This window comes from Meriones unguiculatus, chromosome 20, assembly GCF_030254825.1.
Source record: "Meriones unguiculatus strain TT.TT164.6M chromosome 20, Bangor_MerUng_6.1, whole genome shotgun sequence".
Classification (NCBI taxonomy): domain Eukaryota; kingdom Metazoa; phylum Chordata; class Mammalia; order Rodentia; family Muridae; genus Meriones; species Meriones unguiculatus.
In genome coordinates, this window is record NC_083367.1 from 25,099,948 (window position 1) to 25,115,692 (window position 15,745).

The following is a 15,745-nucleotide window of genomic DNA, read 5'->3' on the forward strand; positions in this document are numbered from 1 at the left end:
CTTATATGTGGGGCCTGTAGAACACTACAGCCACTGCTAAGCCCTAACAGCTAGCGAAGTCTGATGGTTGTCACAACCGTACCTGCTCGCCCCCCTCTCAACAATGACGTAACTAACTAACAATCAGACTTAAAGCTCTGTCTTCAACACTAAGAAAAGGCTCTCCCGTTCAATCAGTAACCTGGAAAATAGTCATTCAGTGGAAGCCCCGATTAAGGTAAAGAAGTTGAGGGTGCCATGGCTGTGGGTGCCTAGAACCTTGGAACTTGGAATTGAGGGCAGGGAGATCAAGAATTCAAGGCTATCTTTAGCCACCCAGCAAGTCTCAAGCTAGCCTAGGTTATGTGAGACCTTGCCTCAAAAATTAAAAAAAGGACAAAATTTAACGGACATTCAGTTTGACCCAAATGACGACAGAGGATAACTGACCGCTTTAGCAGTCCACTCTAGTAGTATATTAGTTTCCAAAATTTTCACCTTTTGGAATTCTATTTCAACAGGAATATTCAGGAAGTAAATAAATATTTTTCCAAAGAACCCAAAATTCTCACAAAAGAATAAATATGAACAGCCACGGTCAAGGGTTCCGATGCTAGGAAAGCTGATTAAGTTGGGAGTTTTTCAGGGCAGTTCCAAGGATCTACAATGTCAACACTAGCACTCCCGCAACTTCACCACCGCGCAGTGGAGAAGTTGGGTAAAAACAGCAAGAGGCTTCACAGTACTTTTCCAAAAAATCCCACCTCCCTCATCCATCTCCAAAGTCATGACCCTCTGGTGCTCAGCTCTGAGGTACTCACTCAGCTTGCTAATAACAGGAAGAAGTCCTCCCCAGGTGTGTAAATATTCGGCTCTGAATCCATCCAAAGAAAATAAGAGAGTCGGAGGAGTGTCAAACCTGGTAAAGGGAAAAAGAAATCTGTGTGAAGAGGCAAAGGAAGGCAGACCCAATAGACGCCCTCTCCCTGGCTCCACCCTCCTGAAGGCTCCTCACTGAAGTCAGTGTGCAATTGAGGCAGGCTGAGAAGTCAGCCAAAACACTCAAGAAAATGTCTTCTGTGCATTTACATTTGTATACATATTTTACCAAGTAATTCACATGCATATATCATCAATAATACTTGAAAAGGACACATACTGTTTAGAGCTACAACACAGAAACTTCAATCACGGTTCCTGCCATTCTAAAACTTTGGTCAAATGCTACTGTCACATAATAGGATTTTCATACTTTCTAAGAAACTAAACTGGATAAATAGCCTTGGGCAAATCACATCTTTGCCATTAATTCTTTCTGAGCAAACCTCTGTCTCTCCTTCAGTAGATGGTGCCTCCCTGATTAGGTATAACCATAACATGCTATGGTTAGGTTTTGTTGCTCTCTGTTTAAATGAAACCAGATCTTCACTAATGCTAGGCACATGCTCTTCCCTTCAGCTGCATCCCTGACCTTATTTAAGTTTTAAGGTCAACATATTTTAAAGAGACAAGTATGTGGTACAGAATCTTGAGAGACACTGTGTTCATATATTTAAACAATGAGATGACTAGGAATGTCCAAACAGGAGTTTACAGAGAGACACGGAAGGTGTGTGCCACAGAAAGCCAAAGAGAGCATAAAATACGACATGTATCAGGCAAAAACGAACAGCTATAGATTCCAAAAAAACCAAAGCCATGGCATTTGAATCGTGTTGCTCCAGCTTTGTCTGTGGATGGCTAAGCTGCTAGAAAACTGTGAACACATTTCCCACAGACAAAATGTCGTTATTGGAAAATCTGAGGACAAGTATTTTCTTTATCTTTTCTTCTCAACCCTCCCATTTTAACCTCACACCCAGACTTGAAAGCACCCACAGGAAAGAAGGATCTTTGCTATACAATTCTCCATAATACAATTTTCAGACACTTGATAACACAGCTCTCCTGGGAGTTGGTAGTTAGCTGTGTATAGTTTCAGTAACTGCACAAAATTATATCAACAAAATCTATAAAATATGTGTTAGTGGACCAGCAGGTAAATTCACCGACATAAAAATACCCAGAATAATATGCTCTGAATTATGGCAGGGGTTGTATTCTCCACTAAAGATTTTTTTTTCAAGACAGGGTTTCTCTGTGTAGCCTTGGCTATCCTAGATTCACTTTGTAGACCAGGCTGGTCTTGAACTCACAGAGCTCCACCTACCTCTGCCTCCCAAGAGCTGGGATTAAAAGTATGTGCCACCACACCCAGCCATTCCACTAAAGATCTTAATTTCACTTTAAAACAATGATCAACATTGAGAAAGAAAAATTCAATGAGCTTAAATTTTTAGTGTATTTAAAAAACAGCTTAGAGGGCAGGGTCTCCTAAAACCCAAACCTCTTCTGACGAAATTATGCAGTTTAGGCTTAGCTTTTGTTGTCATTGCTACTGTTTTTTTTTTTTAAGTTGTATGACAAAATAAATCATATACATGAACAAAATAAGATAAAACACAGGTTTACAGTGTTTTAAGGTCTGAAAGGCATTACTTTAAACTGGCAAAAATGTATTTCTGCCAGGTGGTAGTGACATGAGCCTTAGTCCCAGCAATAGGGAGGCAGAGGCAAGTGGATCTCTGAAGCCTGTTCTATAGAATGAGCTCCAGGACAGCCAGGACTACACAGAGAAACCCTGTAACCACAACCAAAATAAGTAAGTAATACGTTAATATGAATAGTTCAAAAAAGAACACAGATGAATTACAAACCCATGTCACTTCCTCTCACAGATGTTCTGTTTATTCCACAAATGTATATAATTGAGAAAAATTAAAAGAACCGTAACGTGCTACAAGTTCAACAGCAAAAACTCCAAAAGAGAGCCAAGGTGCTTTCTCCCAAAGAAGGCTACAAACACCCACACAACCCACAGTCACAGAAAACAGACACAGTTACTTGTGGTGTCTCTTTCCACTAGCTTCCTGAGCTGGGTTCATGCCACAGTCCTCCGCAGAACCAGTAGCAACTAATGTTTAATAAACCAATGACTTATTATTATTTTGATTCTTAATTTAGAAAGAAGGGGGGGAAGGCCCTTCTAAAAAAGGGAGAAACATGTAGATCTCAGAACATGGCCTTACTCGTCAGGACACTCTGGCTCACTGATGACTTCACATGCTTCTTCTACCCAGCTTTTCGTATCTGGAATGTTTTTAAGAAAACAAAGTTAGCACACTTGATAACGGCAGGAATGTCATGTTTTCCAGATGCAGCAACACAGATCCCCCAAGCAGAACAAACAGACATCATGACACAGTGACACTAGAGAAATACCAGAATATACACAGTTATTCTGCTTCAAAGTAACAGCTCACTCTAGGGAGAGAACAAAATACACAACTGCCAGGTTAAAATAAATATACTATTCATTTCCCTGTCTCCAAATACTCTGTATCCATGGATCCAAACAACTATCGATTGAAAATGTCCTTTTGGACTGCATCTGTATTGAACATTACTTTATTTCCTAAGTAATGCCATGTACACTGCTTATTTGCACAGCACTCGCATCTTGCGGGCATTGTGAGTAATTGCAGAGCATTTAAAGTATGTGTGAAGAGGTGCCCAGGTTACATGCAAACACAACGCCATCTTATGCAAGGGACCTAGTGCCAGTGGACTGGAACAGCCTCACAGTCTGTCAGCTTGCCTTCGTCAGATACAGGAACAACTATGCTGCCTTCTTGCAAACTGAGATCTTTCTTTTCTAAGTCCTACTATTTTGGACCAGAAATAAAACCTGCCCCAGCCACTCTACACAATTGGTGTTTTTGGTGTCTTAGTTCCCTCACATTTGGAGTCTGGTTCCGACGTGAGATTTCAAGAAACCTTGTGATTCCCGAACAAACCATGATAGTCCTGTCAGCAGCCTTGAAAGTAATTTCCCATCTCCAGCCTTTCCACCCTGAATGCACCTGACCTCATCGAAGTCATTTCACACGCTGACCCTGCTCCTTTACGACAAGGAGACCCTGGTCATGACTGGAAAAGGTTGCTTACATGAGTATAGTGTTAAATATGGAGGCGCCATCTAAATGACATGGGGAAGGTGGTCAGGGGGAAAAAGAATAGAAGAATGGCTGCAGGTAAAATGAGAGCCACCATGTACTGATGACAACATCATTAAGCTGGATGAGAGATCACACACCCTTACTTCATGTATACATTTGAGCCAGTCTAAAATAAAAAGTTTTACAAGTCTTTTTCAGCAAATACAACTGCTACTATACTGACAACAAATACAGCTGTTCCTAGAAAAGACAAAGCTTATGCAAAAACCCCATAAGACACTGGAAGATGCCAAAATCCTGGAGGGCCCAGGTAGGGGAGCCTGACCTTGGCACACAGAGCTGTAGTTGATGCAGCAGTCATTGTGGGCCTTACAATCGTCTGAACAGGAGCACACGAACCTGGACAGCCTCTTCTCCCCACACCTGAATTTGTTGCAAGTCCATATATGTGCTGCAAATCAAAGGGAAAAAACACTTATGGTTCAAGTTCAACACATCTGTAGAATCATTCAACACCATCGTGGACACGAGGCTGAGAGACGGCGGCTTAGGTCATAACTGAGTCCTGAGATTCTGCCTCTCCTCAGGCACTCTGAGCTGACAAGTGCCAAACACGCAGGCACCCATCACTATCGCTTCACTGGAAACCCAGTATTTCGTTATCTTTAAACTGGAGCGCATCATCATTATTGTACAAACACAAGAAAACGTTGGCCAAAGAAGCCATTTTCATGGTTCTCGAAGCTTAATCTAAAACCACGCATTGCAGTAAACAACTGTACTGAAAAAGCAGAAGCAGGAGAATTCCAGTTTGGAGGCCAGTCAGGGCTATAGAACTCAAGACCCTGGTGGCAAAAAAAAGAAAAAATTAAAAATCCAAATTTGATCCCTTACCTCAAATTTTCCTGTTTCAGTAGTTTTATTTTAATATGTTCAGTGAATAGCTGAGAATTCTTTCTTTAATAGGTCCATAATGAAAATATACACATTTTAAAAATTATTCTTTAGGACTTAGTTTTTAAAAATTAAGCCACAAAAGTTTTGGCATATATTAAACACAGACACAATTTTGTTATCCAAAACGCATTTGACAAAAATGAATTATGTGAAGATTTTTCTCTAAGAAGTGTTAAGATGAAAAGGCTACATACAGTAGAAAATGAGCACATTCTAAATTAGAAAAGGGAAAAAAAAAAAAAAACTAAACAGAGCACAGGGGAGCCATGCCTTTGAGCACTGCACTCAAGAGGAAAAAGCAGATAGATCTCCGTGAGCTCAAGTACAGCCTGGTCTCTATAGCAAGTGCCAGGCCAGTTAAGGCTACATAGTGAGACCTTGTCTCAAGCAGATAGATGATAGATAGATAGATAGATAGATAGATAGATAGATAGATAGATAGATAGATAGATACATACATACATACATACATACATGACAGATTAGATAGATACATACATACATACATAGAAGATAGAAGATAGAAGATAGATAGATAGATAGATAGATAGATAGATAGATAGATAGATAGATAGATAGATAGTAATCACAGACTCAGAAGATGCAAGGCTTCCCTGTGATCTTTCCCTGATGCCCACGATCCTGCCCCTCCCCCCCCACCATACTTACTTGGTTCCACACAGGTCTCTTGAAAATCCAGACAGCAGTTCCCAAGGCTCACGCAGGCAGCGTCACAGCGACAGTTGCTGAAAGTCCTCTCATAGCAGCGGCCTTTGCAACTTTTTACTGAAAATTGTAAGTTAAGTTAGGTGCTGCCAACCACAAACTTGCAATGCACGCACCAGCTGGGCACACCTGAGTCAAGATGTGCTGCTGTGGAGTGTGACTCACGTCTGCTGCTTAGAAACCAGGCAATTTCACAGACAACAATGTCTCGAGTGAGGAGAACCAACTTTCCTAGAACTGCCTGAGGAAGAGAGGATGGTGTCACAGGAACAGCTGCTATTTTACACGCAGCTGACATCTGTTAAAACAGAGCGCGCTAGCCCCAGCTCAGATTAAAATTGCTGTTTTGTAAAATTTCTTTGATGTGAGGTGAAATCACTCCATTTGGTGAACATCTGCATGGCTAACACGACAGCCCAAGGTTTCACTTGTTTTATGCTTGAGTATATTTGCTCTAGGGCTTCCTAACCATACAGGTAAAACTGGCATATTTCAAACAATCACTGAACATTTTGGACATGTAATACTATGGTAGCAGGATAATTCAACAGGACAAAAAATGTACTCCACTTTGAAAACTAAATCACCAACAGTAACCCGCCACATGGGGTATCGAGGGGGACACTACAGAATCCAAAGAATGACCAGTAAAATTGTCTATGGTTCCCTTTCTTTATCTATCTGGTAATTTTCCAGTGCTGTGCAGATCATGTTCTGCATAGCAGGAAAACACAGTGAAAAGTGTGATGATTTCATTACCACTTTGAAACTAGCAATAGCAGAACAGTCTAAAACCCCCTGAGATCCCAGGAACGTAGGGATGCTAATTGGTCTCCTGGTGACCTCCAGAGTTGCTTTAGCAACCAACTCCTTGGGGCTTGGAGCACAGCACTCCAGCCAGTCCTTGGAAAGCTAGAGAGAGGGTCACGGGGCAGCACACAGGAACCTCTGGCCATGTCTTCATGGGTTTTGAGGGGAGGAGGGCGAGTACTGGTTTTGGTCACAGACCCTACTCCACATTTTAATACTAAATTTTGCAAGCAAAAAAAAAACTTATCTTATTTGGCAAAAATAAGATAAGACTTCAGGAAAAATGTTTAAACTAGCATCAAATTTATCAAATTCCTAATCTCTGGGGAGTACAGACAGGACTTGGAAATTACAGTTATCTCAAGCATGATGTAATGCTGAATACACACACACACACACACACATATACACACATATGTAAGCATAAACATATGCACACATAGAGATACATAGAAGCACACAAGCACACATACCCACTTATACTTACAGCATACAGACACACCATGGCCACAGTATTAATTACCTTCTTTGGCACAGCTTGGCTTCAGCCCAAATATACAGCCAAGAATCGTTGTGAGCACACATACTGACAAAACCTGTAAGGAGAGAAAAAGACTGTTACCTTCTTCTAAAGTCCTCCTATGTCCCCATAACATCACCCCCTTCAGCGCTTCCGACTTTACTGGTGCAGATGTTTCCAGATGTAGCAGCTCATCACAGGGATGGGTTCACTTCTTGAACATTTCAAATCATACGCTTGTGATTTAGGTCCTGAGAATGTGATAAAGGTCGACGGTAACCTTATTTAAATGTCAGAAAATTTCTAGATCATCCAAAGTTAACATAATAAGGAAAACACTTGGCTAACACAAGGATTTAGCCAGAAAAAAAAGTCATAATCCATAAGAAAGGGAAATCTACTACTAAGAGACTCACCTTCCTACTGCCGTCTAGGAACATTCTAGGCCCCTTGAGCCTTGAACTCGCAAACCTAAACCTAACACAGCACCCCCAGATGCACCAGGCAGTCATGGGGATGGCCACTGAAGAGAAGGGGACTACATCGTGGGGCCTTGATGCTGCCGTGATCTGGCAGTCTGAGCAGAGGGGTGGCTGGTGATGCTGAGCATCTGTTTATTCATCTATAAAACTAGAGGGCTGGATGACAGCAATCTCTCAGAGTCCTGCCGCTGCTCCTACTTTCCCACTGTCTCCCTCTGCATGATTCTTGCCCTTAACATTTCAAAGTAAGTATGCAGAGCTTGGAACCACGATGGCCAATACAACTTTTCAGAGTCGGAAGACAAAGGAGGAAAATAATCCACAAAACAATCCGCCCCCCGCCCCCAACTTTCGCAGGTTGGCATTTCTTTCAAAGCATCCTGGAATGTCAGCTTAACGGGCACATCTGCATTCACTGAGAAAGGACCATTCGCAAAAGTGCTATGTACCAAAGGGAAGAATAAGAGACACCTCCAGGAGTGTGGGAGGGTGGGTGAGAAGAAAAGACAAATATGCCTAGGTATAAACTCGGTAGTCTCCCTTTATCTGTGCCTCCACTTCCCAATTTAATTATCTACACTCAACTATCATCAGAAAGTATTAAAAGGAAAATCGCAGAAGTAACAATTCATAATTTTTCAATTGTACGCTGTTCTGAGTAGCCACGGAATGTGTCATTGTGCTGTCCCACCCTAGACATCCATCATCTTTGTATGTGTGTATGCTGTATATCCTGCCAGTATTTTATGAGTATGCATGGGCGTTCAGATCCCCTGACACAATGCCATAGTGCTTGCACTCAGGAACCCTTGGTAGCAGCCTGACATTTCCCAGCACTCCCACTGTTCACTTCAGTGCATCTCGTCATTGAAAAATGGTGAGAGGAGTATGGCACAGTTAGATATATTGAGAAAGAGCACATTCCCCTAATTTTATGACATCACATTGTCATGACTGTTTTAGTATTGTTTTGATATTATTTTATCAGTTTTAATATAAATGTGTGTCTACTTTTAAGGTTACACTTTATCAGCTGGATGGATAGAGAGAAAAATATATTAGATAGATAGATAGATAGATAGATAGATAGATAGATAGATAGATAGATAGATAGATAGATCAATGATACATAGATATAAATAAAAATACAGCGATAGACAATATAAAGAGCCCAGTACTGCCCTCAGTTTCAAGTATCCACTGAGAATCTTGTATACGCTTTGTATATATAGAAGCTATTAGCATTTCCATAAAAATGGGACTTGTCAGATGAAGATTTGAATGGTAAGGACTTAAGGACAAATGAACAGAATAAAGTATCAGAAAGGGGAACTAATGGAATTCTTGGAACTGCTGATGATGACAGACACACATGATGCTACAGAAAAGCAACCAGCATGTGTCTGCTCAAAACATTGAAATCTCTCTTACTGTGAACTACCCATGTAGGGTAGAGAAGCTAGTCAAATTAATCCGTGTCTCGCACACTGTAATTTCAAACACTAAGACAACAGAGAACTAACGTTTGTTTGGTAGACTCTATCTAGGTCAGTCCACACTGCACCTGTGCCCTTATTTCCCTCTCGTCTACCACACAATTTCCGACATGAAAGACCGATCTTTCCTGTGCTTTGTAGAGTCCTTTTCCTTTCTCAGTTCAGGTGTCCGTCCTCCTTAATGAGCTTATTGTGACTTCCCCTGGGGCTGCCCCTTCTTATTGCCACAGCCGTCCTCCGTACACATGGCCATGAGAAGCCTTCACTCGTGCATCCGGCTTCCTGTCCTCGTCCACTACACTGTGGTAATCTCAACAGTCCCACAGTACGCCACGTCTTCCAAAACTCCGTTTAGAGTTTGCTCGAGTTTCAATTCCAGCAGTATCTCTTTTCTGTTCATTTCTGCGCTCCATTCCCTTATCGGTCAACTGCCTTTTCAACTATCCACTGTTATAAAATGTCACAAAGGCAGACCCTGGTTGGTGAGGTAGCAGTACCTGTCTCTGTCTGTGCAGGAACTGACTGATGGGTGCCTAGTGACCAATCAATGGTGGACTCTGAAATACAGGACAGAACTGGCTACTGATGATGCGCCTGTTATTTACACAGTAATCTGTCCACTGCTGGGCTAGCAACAAAGTTTGTATCTCATGCAATTACTCCCAGTTAATATACCTAAAACTGGAACCATGTTGTTGGGAAGCCAGTGTTACTTCATTCAACAGTGGCAAGTGAAATTGCACATAGCGGAAAACCAGGAAAAGAGCAGTGTTACTACACGGTTACAAGCAAGCAACAATGATCTAAGCATGGGTACTTCAAATTTGTTTGTACTCAACAAACAAAACGACAACAGAACAAAGAAACTAGTTCAAGTTTTCTATATTGTTGTTTGTTTGTTTGTTTTTACCTACTATAGAAGGATCTCCAGGAGTTAGCCTTGGAAATGGACGTGGCAGAACACTGAGAAAATAAACAAAGGCAAAACACCCACACATGCTCAAGAGCCTGGGTGATAAGAAGACAAAAACTGTTCAATTCTTGGTCAAGTGCAGAGTACCATTGGGAATGAGGAGTTCATAACAGGGTTCTGGTGGAAAGAAAGGGACACAGCCAGTCTTGATAAGATCTGATAGGCTAGGGTCAGACAGATGGGGAGGAGGACCTCCCTTATTACTGGACTAGGGGAGGGCATGGGGGAGAAGAAGAAGGGGGGTGGGACTGGGAGGAGAAGAGGGAGGGGGCTGCAGCCGGGATACAAAGTGAATAAACTGTAATAAATAATAAATTTTTTAAAGACTAAAAAATAAAAGAAAGAGATACAAACTACACCATGAGAAAGGGTGGCCGTGAACGAATCGGGGACAAACAAGAAAAGACCCTCCCACTCTGGCAGCCTAGTTTGACCTGTCCAGATTACAATGAACCTAAATGCCATGAAAGTCTAGGACTGGGGTGGGAAACGCGTTGAAAACTTGGCACATCCTGGGAACTGCAAAGGGAAAATGAACAAAGCAGAAACACAGGCTTCGGAGTCAAAGTGTGGGTGGAGTGGCTGAATAGGATCAAGCACACTCGGGTATTGGTGTGGGAGAAATGGAAGGAAACAAACAGGGTGGAAAGAGTTGACTGTAAGCAAACTTTTGAACTGTGCCATTGGTTTAAGCATGTACACGCGGCTCCTTGTCCTCTAGTCAACTAGCAGAAGGCACACACTTCCGTTTTCATAGTTAGCTCTTCACTGTCACAAAGTTCCTTGTATTTAGATTTTATCATATAATGTGTAACACAATATTAAAACATACTCACACATAACAAAATAAACATTCTTCATGTATACTTATATGACAGTATCTGTTGCTGTTATAAATCATCTAGCTGAGTTCATTTTAGTGGGAAATTTCCCAGGAACATTTCCAGAACTGTGAAGTCTGAGTCAGTTTTTCTTCTCAAAGTAGCTTAATCCGATGTCCAAATCCACCAGGCATTTATTTCCATGTGTTTCTTATGTGTATGAATGCATCACCTGCATGTATGCATATGTACCACATGCATGCCCGATGCCCACAGAGACCAGATGACACCAGATCCCTGGAGTTAAAAATGGTTGTAAGGCACCACGTGGGTCGTGAGAACTGAAGCCAGGTCCACCGCTTCAGCCCCTCATGAAAGCCATATTATTTACTTGTGAAACAATTCAAACTATTTTATGTTGTTGAAAACAAAATGATGTTTGGCTATATGTTGTTTATTATTAGCCCTATGATTATTACAGTGGTATTATTTAACCTACTATCACAATTAATAAGACATAAATAAAACCTGTTAAATTTTAGAATTTTCTTATTTACCTTGAGCCAAGCAGATATTTCACCTACACTGTCTCAACAACCTCACCATCCACCTCCCAGCCCCCATCCAGTGCCATCCTCCTTAACCATCTTCATCTGGGCTACCTTCCATCTATAATCTTATAAATGCTTGCTTATATTCTTTATCTGGGCCTTTCTGCACCATTATTGGAGTCCTTTCTCCCAGCCCACATGGTTTCTTCTCCATGCTAACCCATCATGGCATCCTCCTTTCTCCTCTCTCCTGTCCTTCCAGTCTTTCCCATGATTCTCCTGAAGCCAAAGCATGGGAGCCTTAGCCACATCTGCCCCATTTTTCCCTGCCCAGGTTTTAGGCCTTTTAGTCAACCAATCATGAACAATGTCTTAGGCAGGTTTACACAAGGACAGGTGTATCCAGGCAGTAACTAGATCTTTTGGGCCAGTAATTAGCATCAGAATACAAGCATCAGACGCACTCTCTACAGTTTTACATTTTGACATTTTCTTAATGTTAAAGGATATTCATTATTTAGTTTCCTGCCTCTTCAGTCTGGGCTCTTCACTGAATCGTTAGGTTTTTCTTTGACATTAAGTGAGACAAGAAACAGACATTTTCACAAGCCTCATTTTTCTCACAGATTCCTTCAAACACGCTAGCATTAATTTTACATTTTATTTGTCTGTGTGTGTGTGTGTGTGTGTGTGTGTACATGCACACACATGAGGGTGGGTTCTCAACTTCCAGAAATAGGTCCTGAGGATCAAACTGAGGCCATCAAGCTAGGTAGCGAGTGCCTGTACCCACTGAGCCATCTCGCCGGCCCCACTGGGTATTACTTTAATTTGCATTACTCCTTCTTTACCAAGTATTCACTGAAATGTGAATGCCTACATGCATGCATTCCCTGCACCAATAGCCTGTGAAGACATACAATGCAGGGCAGTAGATAGTAAGTCAAACTAATGCAACAGGATTCAACAAGAGCTGCAGTAGAAAAATGCAGAAGATGCACTGTGGAGAACCAAAAATGAGAGGTAACAAAACGGCTACACAAAGATATTTGGAGGAAAAAAAAAAAAAGTAATTTCTTTCTCAATGAATAAACAAATGTTTACCTGTCTGCAATGTGATGAAATCAGGTTCAAGGGAGAAGAACAAAAACGAAAGAAACTGAGACACTGTACTGAAATCCCCAACTGTGGAGCAACGGTCTAGCGAGAGCAACTCTAGAAACCCACGGAATATGAAGAAGCAGCCTCACAGCTAACCAATGTAATCACAATACATGCTACACCCTTTCCTGAAGCTCCATGCAAGTACAGAAGAGAATCCGGAATCTGAGAAAGTAACAATAATAACTGTCCCTTCTACAGCATGTCCTACATTTTCTAGACTTTCATATTGTCACTTAATCCCCACAACAGCATCCTCAAAGTAACTAGGATGACTCTCCCAGTTTAAGGAAGTTAAACTACTGAGAGATAAATAATTTGCCAAGGATACTGGAGCTGAATACAAAAATGACAAGACTGAACACTCAGTAAGGAGTGGGGCACGAGGGTTAATTGAGGGGACCGGGAAGTGGGAGAGATTTTGAGGCCTTTAAATGCGCGAGTCACACAGATAGATTGTTCCAGAAACTTCTAGACAAGGCTTTTGGCAGGACTACAGTCTCCTCCCTTACATTACAGCAATCCAGACCAGACATGAGATTGTTTATTTGCCTGTCTCTGACTGACTGTGCGCTCCAGGCAGCTAGAGACATATTTATTTACCTCTGTCCTTTCCACATCTAACAAGGCGCCTTGCACATATTAGACCTTCAACAAATAAACCTTGAGCTGAAAACTGGCAAGCAGTGACTGAATGGAAATATAATTTGGGAAAAGAAGTAGAAATCCCCCACTCTTCCCTCGTTTGACTTGACCCAGTTGGTCCATTTGTTAAGGGTCTTTATGCCTGAATCATATAAAGGATACTAACATAAAATCTCAGAAGACAGTCGACTGCTATATTTGCAATTCAAATGTGATAGGTGAGGAAAATGCTGATGTTTTATGAAAATGGATTAAGGGACCGCATTGCCTATCATAGCTCTAACCTTTGGCCAAGCTGCAAGAGAAATTAAAAGACAAAACAAAACCCAACCCTGTGAGAACTCAGACCTCAGCAGTGTGTTAGTCTCCTGGGGACTTCCTCCACTGTGAACCTCAACTAGACCGAAGTAAATCCAGCTTCCATAGGACATACAAAGGCTGGCACTGCATTGGAGAGCCTCTAAGTGTTGTGAAGTTCAAAGCATACATTATAATCCTCTTCTGAAGCCCCTAAGTCTACCCAGCAGGGCCTGATGTCCCTCATCTATCACCCACATATGGGCATCTCTCCTCAGCTGTATTTGACTTACAGGAGGATCCTCCCCAGCGATAGAAGCATGCCATGTGTTACTGGATACAAGCCTAAACAGCACACAACATGGGCAAACCTCATCTTCGGCGTCCCCATCAAACACCAACACTGAAAAAGCACACACCTGCCTGGCGAAAGGGACTTGCAGCTTCAAACAAGGAGGGTTCAAGGCGGATTTGCTTAATCAGCACTAAGCAAAACATTGCCACTATTCGGCACTACAGAGAGACCAGGGAACAAAACCAAGCCAGTTCCTCACGGGGCTTACATGATGGCGACTTCTAGAAAACTGCCAGTTGCAAGGCCTGGGAAAGTCTCACTTGGAGTTCTGGCTTCTGTTTGGTTTCCTTTTTCTACCAATGAAAGAGCCAAGCCCTGAACATAACACAGAAGAAATTCTAAGACAGACAGATGCCTGGGGCCAGAGGTAAATCAAGAGTTCACCCAGAGATTCTTCCAAGTGAACCATCTACCATCCCATCATGAACACTTACCAAAGTGGAGTTGGTTGATACCCTTTCCAGTTCCTGTATCAAAAATAAATTAATTAATTTTAAAAAGCCACACATACCTTTTCAAAAGGACCAAATGAGATGAGAAAGAAGATGGGGACAAAAAGATTTTGTGATTAAGGCACAAAACAAACTCTTAAATTATTTAGCAGAAGCACTTTAAATAGTTCTTATATGTTGCTGCTGACTGGGTCTTGAACCTTTCCCTAAGAGGAAGGAAAGATAATACTAGATATCTTCAACTTTCTCAGGATGGCGCCTGGTGAGTGAAGATGGCGGCGACCAAGTCTGAGCTACTGGAAACCTGACAACAGAAAAGCAGGTGCAAAGCACTTCTGACTAAACACAGCATGGAGTTGGCCGGACTGATCTGGCAGACAGGTCTCTATCAGATTACTCCATAAACTACAATTAGGCAGTTAAAAAAAGGTTTTAGCACCTTGGATACTTAAGCCAACACCTACTTCATCATGTCTCTGCTTTTTGATGAACTCCTCTGGCAAATGGGCACTTGAAGAAAGGGCTCAAAGCCCTCCATTCAGAAACCAGGGGTGCTGCAAATTATGATTTTAAAAATGTTTGAGAAGGATGGGTTAAAGGGAACCATCAAAGACTGGCTTAAAATAATAATAATAATAAAGAAACAATACAAATTAAACTGTAATAATATTCTTCAAATTACATCCAGCCTAGGTTAACACAGCCCAGGAGCATGAGCAAATCACAAAGGCCACTGCAAACCTCAAAGCCAAATTAAGATATGAACTGCCTTACAATGTGATGCGCCCTCTACCACCACTCTCCTGGCACAGGGCTGCCTACGAATCTACTTCTCCCTGACAACTTAATCTCTTCGCTCGTGAAAGGGAGAGGACTCTTGGCAGAACACGGAGCACTGGAATAAACATGAGGCCTGGAGCATCAGCCCTGGCACAGGAGAGGGAGGTCATGGGCAGCTCACCTTTGCCATGTCCTTCAGATGAGAGATCTGTCTGGGAAATCTGCAGAGAATGGACTCGCCTAGGTTAGCGCGCTCCTCTTATGTTCATTCATGTGTGTTTAATAAGTGCCAAGTATCTTCAAAGAGGGGGAATAAATAGAGAGCACAGCCTCCGGCTCAGTGAGCACGGACCTCCTCCAGAATCTCGCCCTGTGCTCCCAACAGACCATTTCTCTATGAAGTTAAAGGCCAAAGAAGAAAATGTCCATCTGATAGTGCGCGTGATGGCTCTGCTGCACTTTGATGTCAACCTCCCTTCCGTGACTTGTTCGCCGAAGCCGCTCTGTCAGTGGCAGGAAACCCCACACAGGCAGAGCAGGATCAATCTTCAAAGGGCTAGAAGGCACCTCTCAGACGCAGCCTCCCACAGGAGAACTTCCGTCTACACCCACAACCGTGGATGCCCTAGAGTGACCGCGCAATTAACAAATATCACCAGGGGATTCTGGCTCTGGTAGCTTA

General features: G+C 42.2%; 1 protein-coding gene across 2 annotated transcripts in view; it reads right to left on the reverse strand.

Moving 5' to 3' along the window:
• The window catches only part of Enpp1 (ectonucleotide pyrophosphatase/phosphodiesterase 1), a 61,624-nt gene that overhangs the window by 29,438 nt on the left and 16,441 nt on the right, over positions 1–15,745 (reverse strand). For both annotated transcript variants that reach the window (XM_060373472.1, XM_060373471.1), the window contains exons 2-6: positions 7,054–7,126; positions 5,664–5,780; positions 4,363–4,488; positions 3,108–3,168; positions 801–898 (exon numbers count right to left, since the gene is read on the reverse strand). In XM_060373472.1, the coding sequence (XP_060229455.1) occupies positions 801–898; positions 3,108–3,168; positions 4,363–4,488; positions 5,664–5,780; positions 7,054–7,126 (475 nt within the window). The remainder of the gene's footprint in view (positions 1–800; positions 899–3,107; positions 3,169–4,362; positions 4,489–5,663; positions 5,781–7,053; positions 7,127–15,745) is intronic.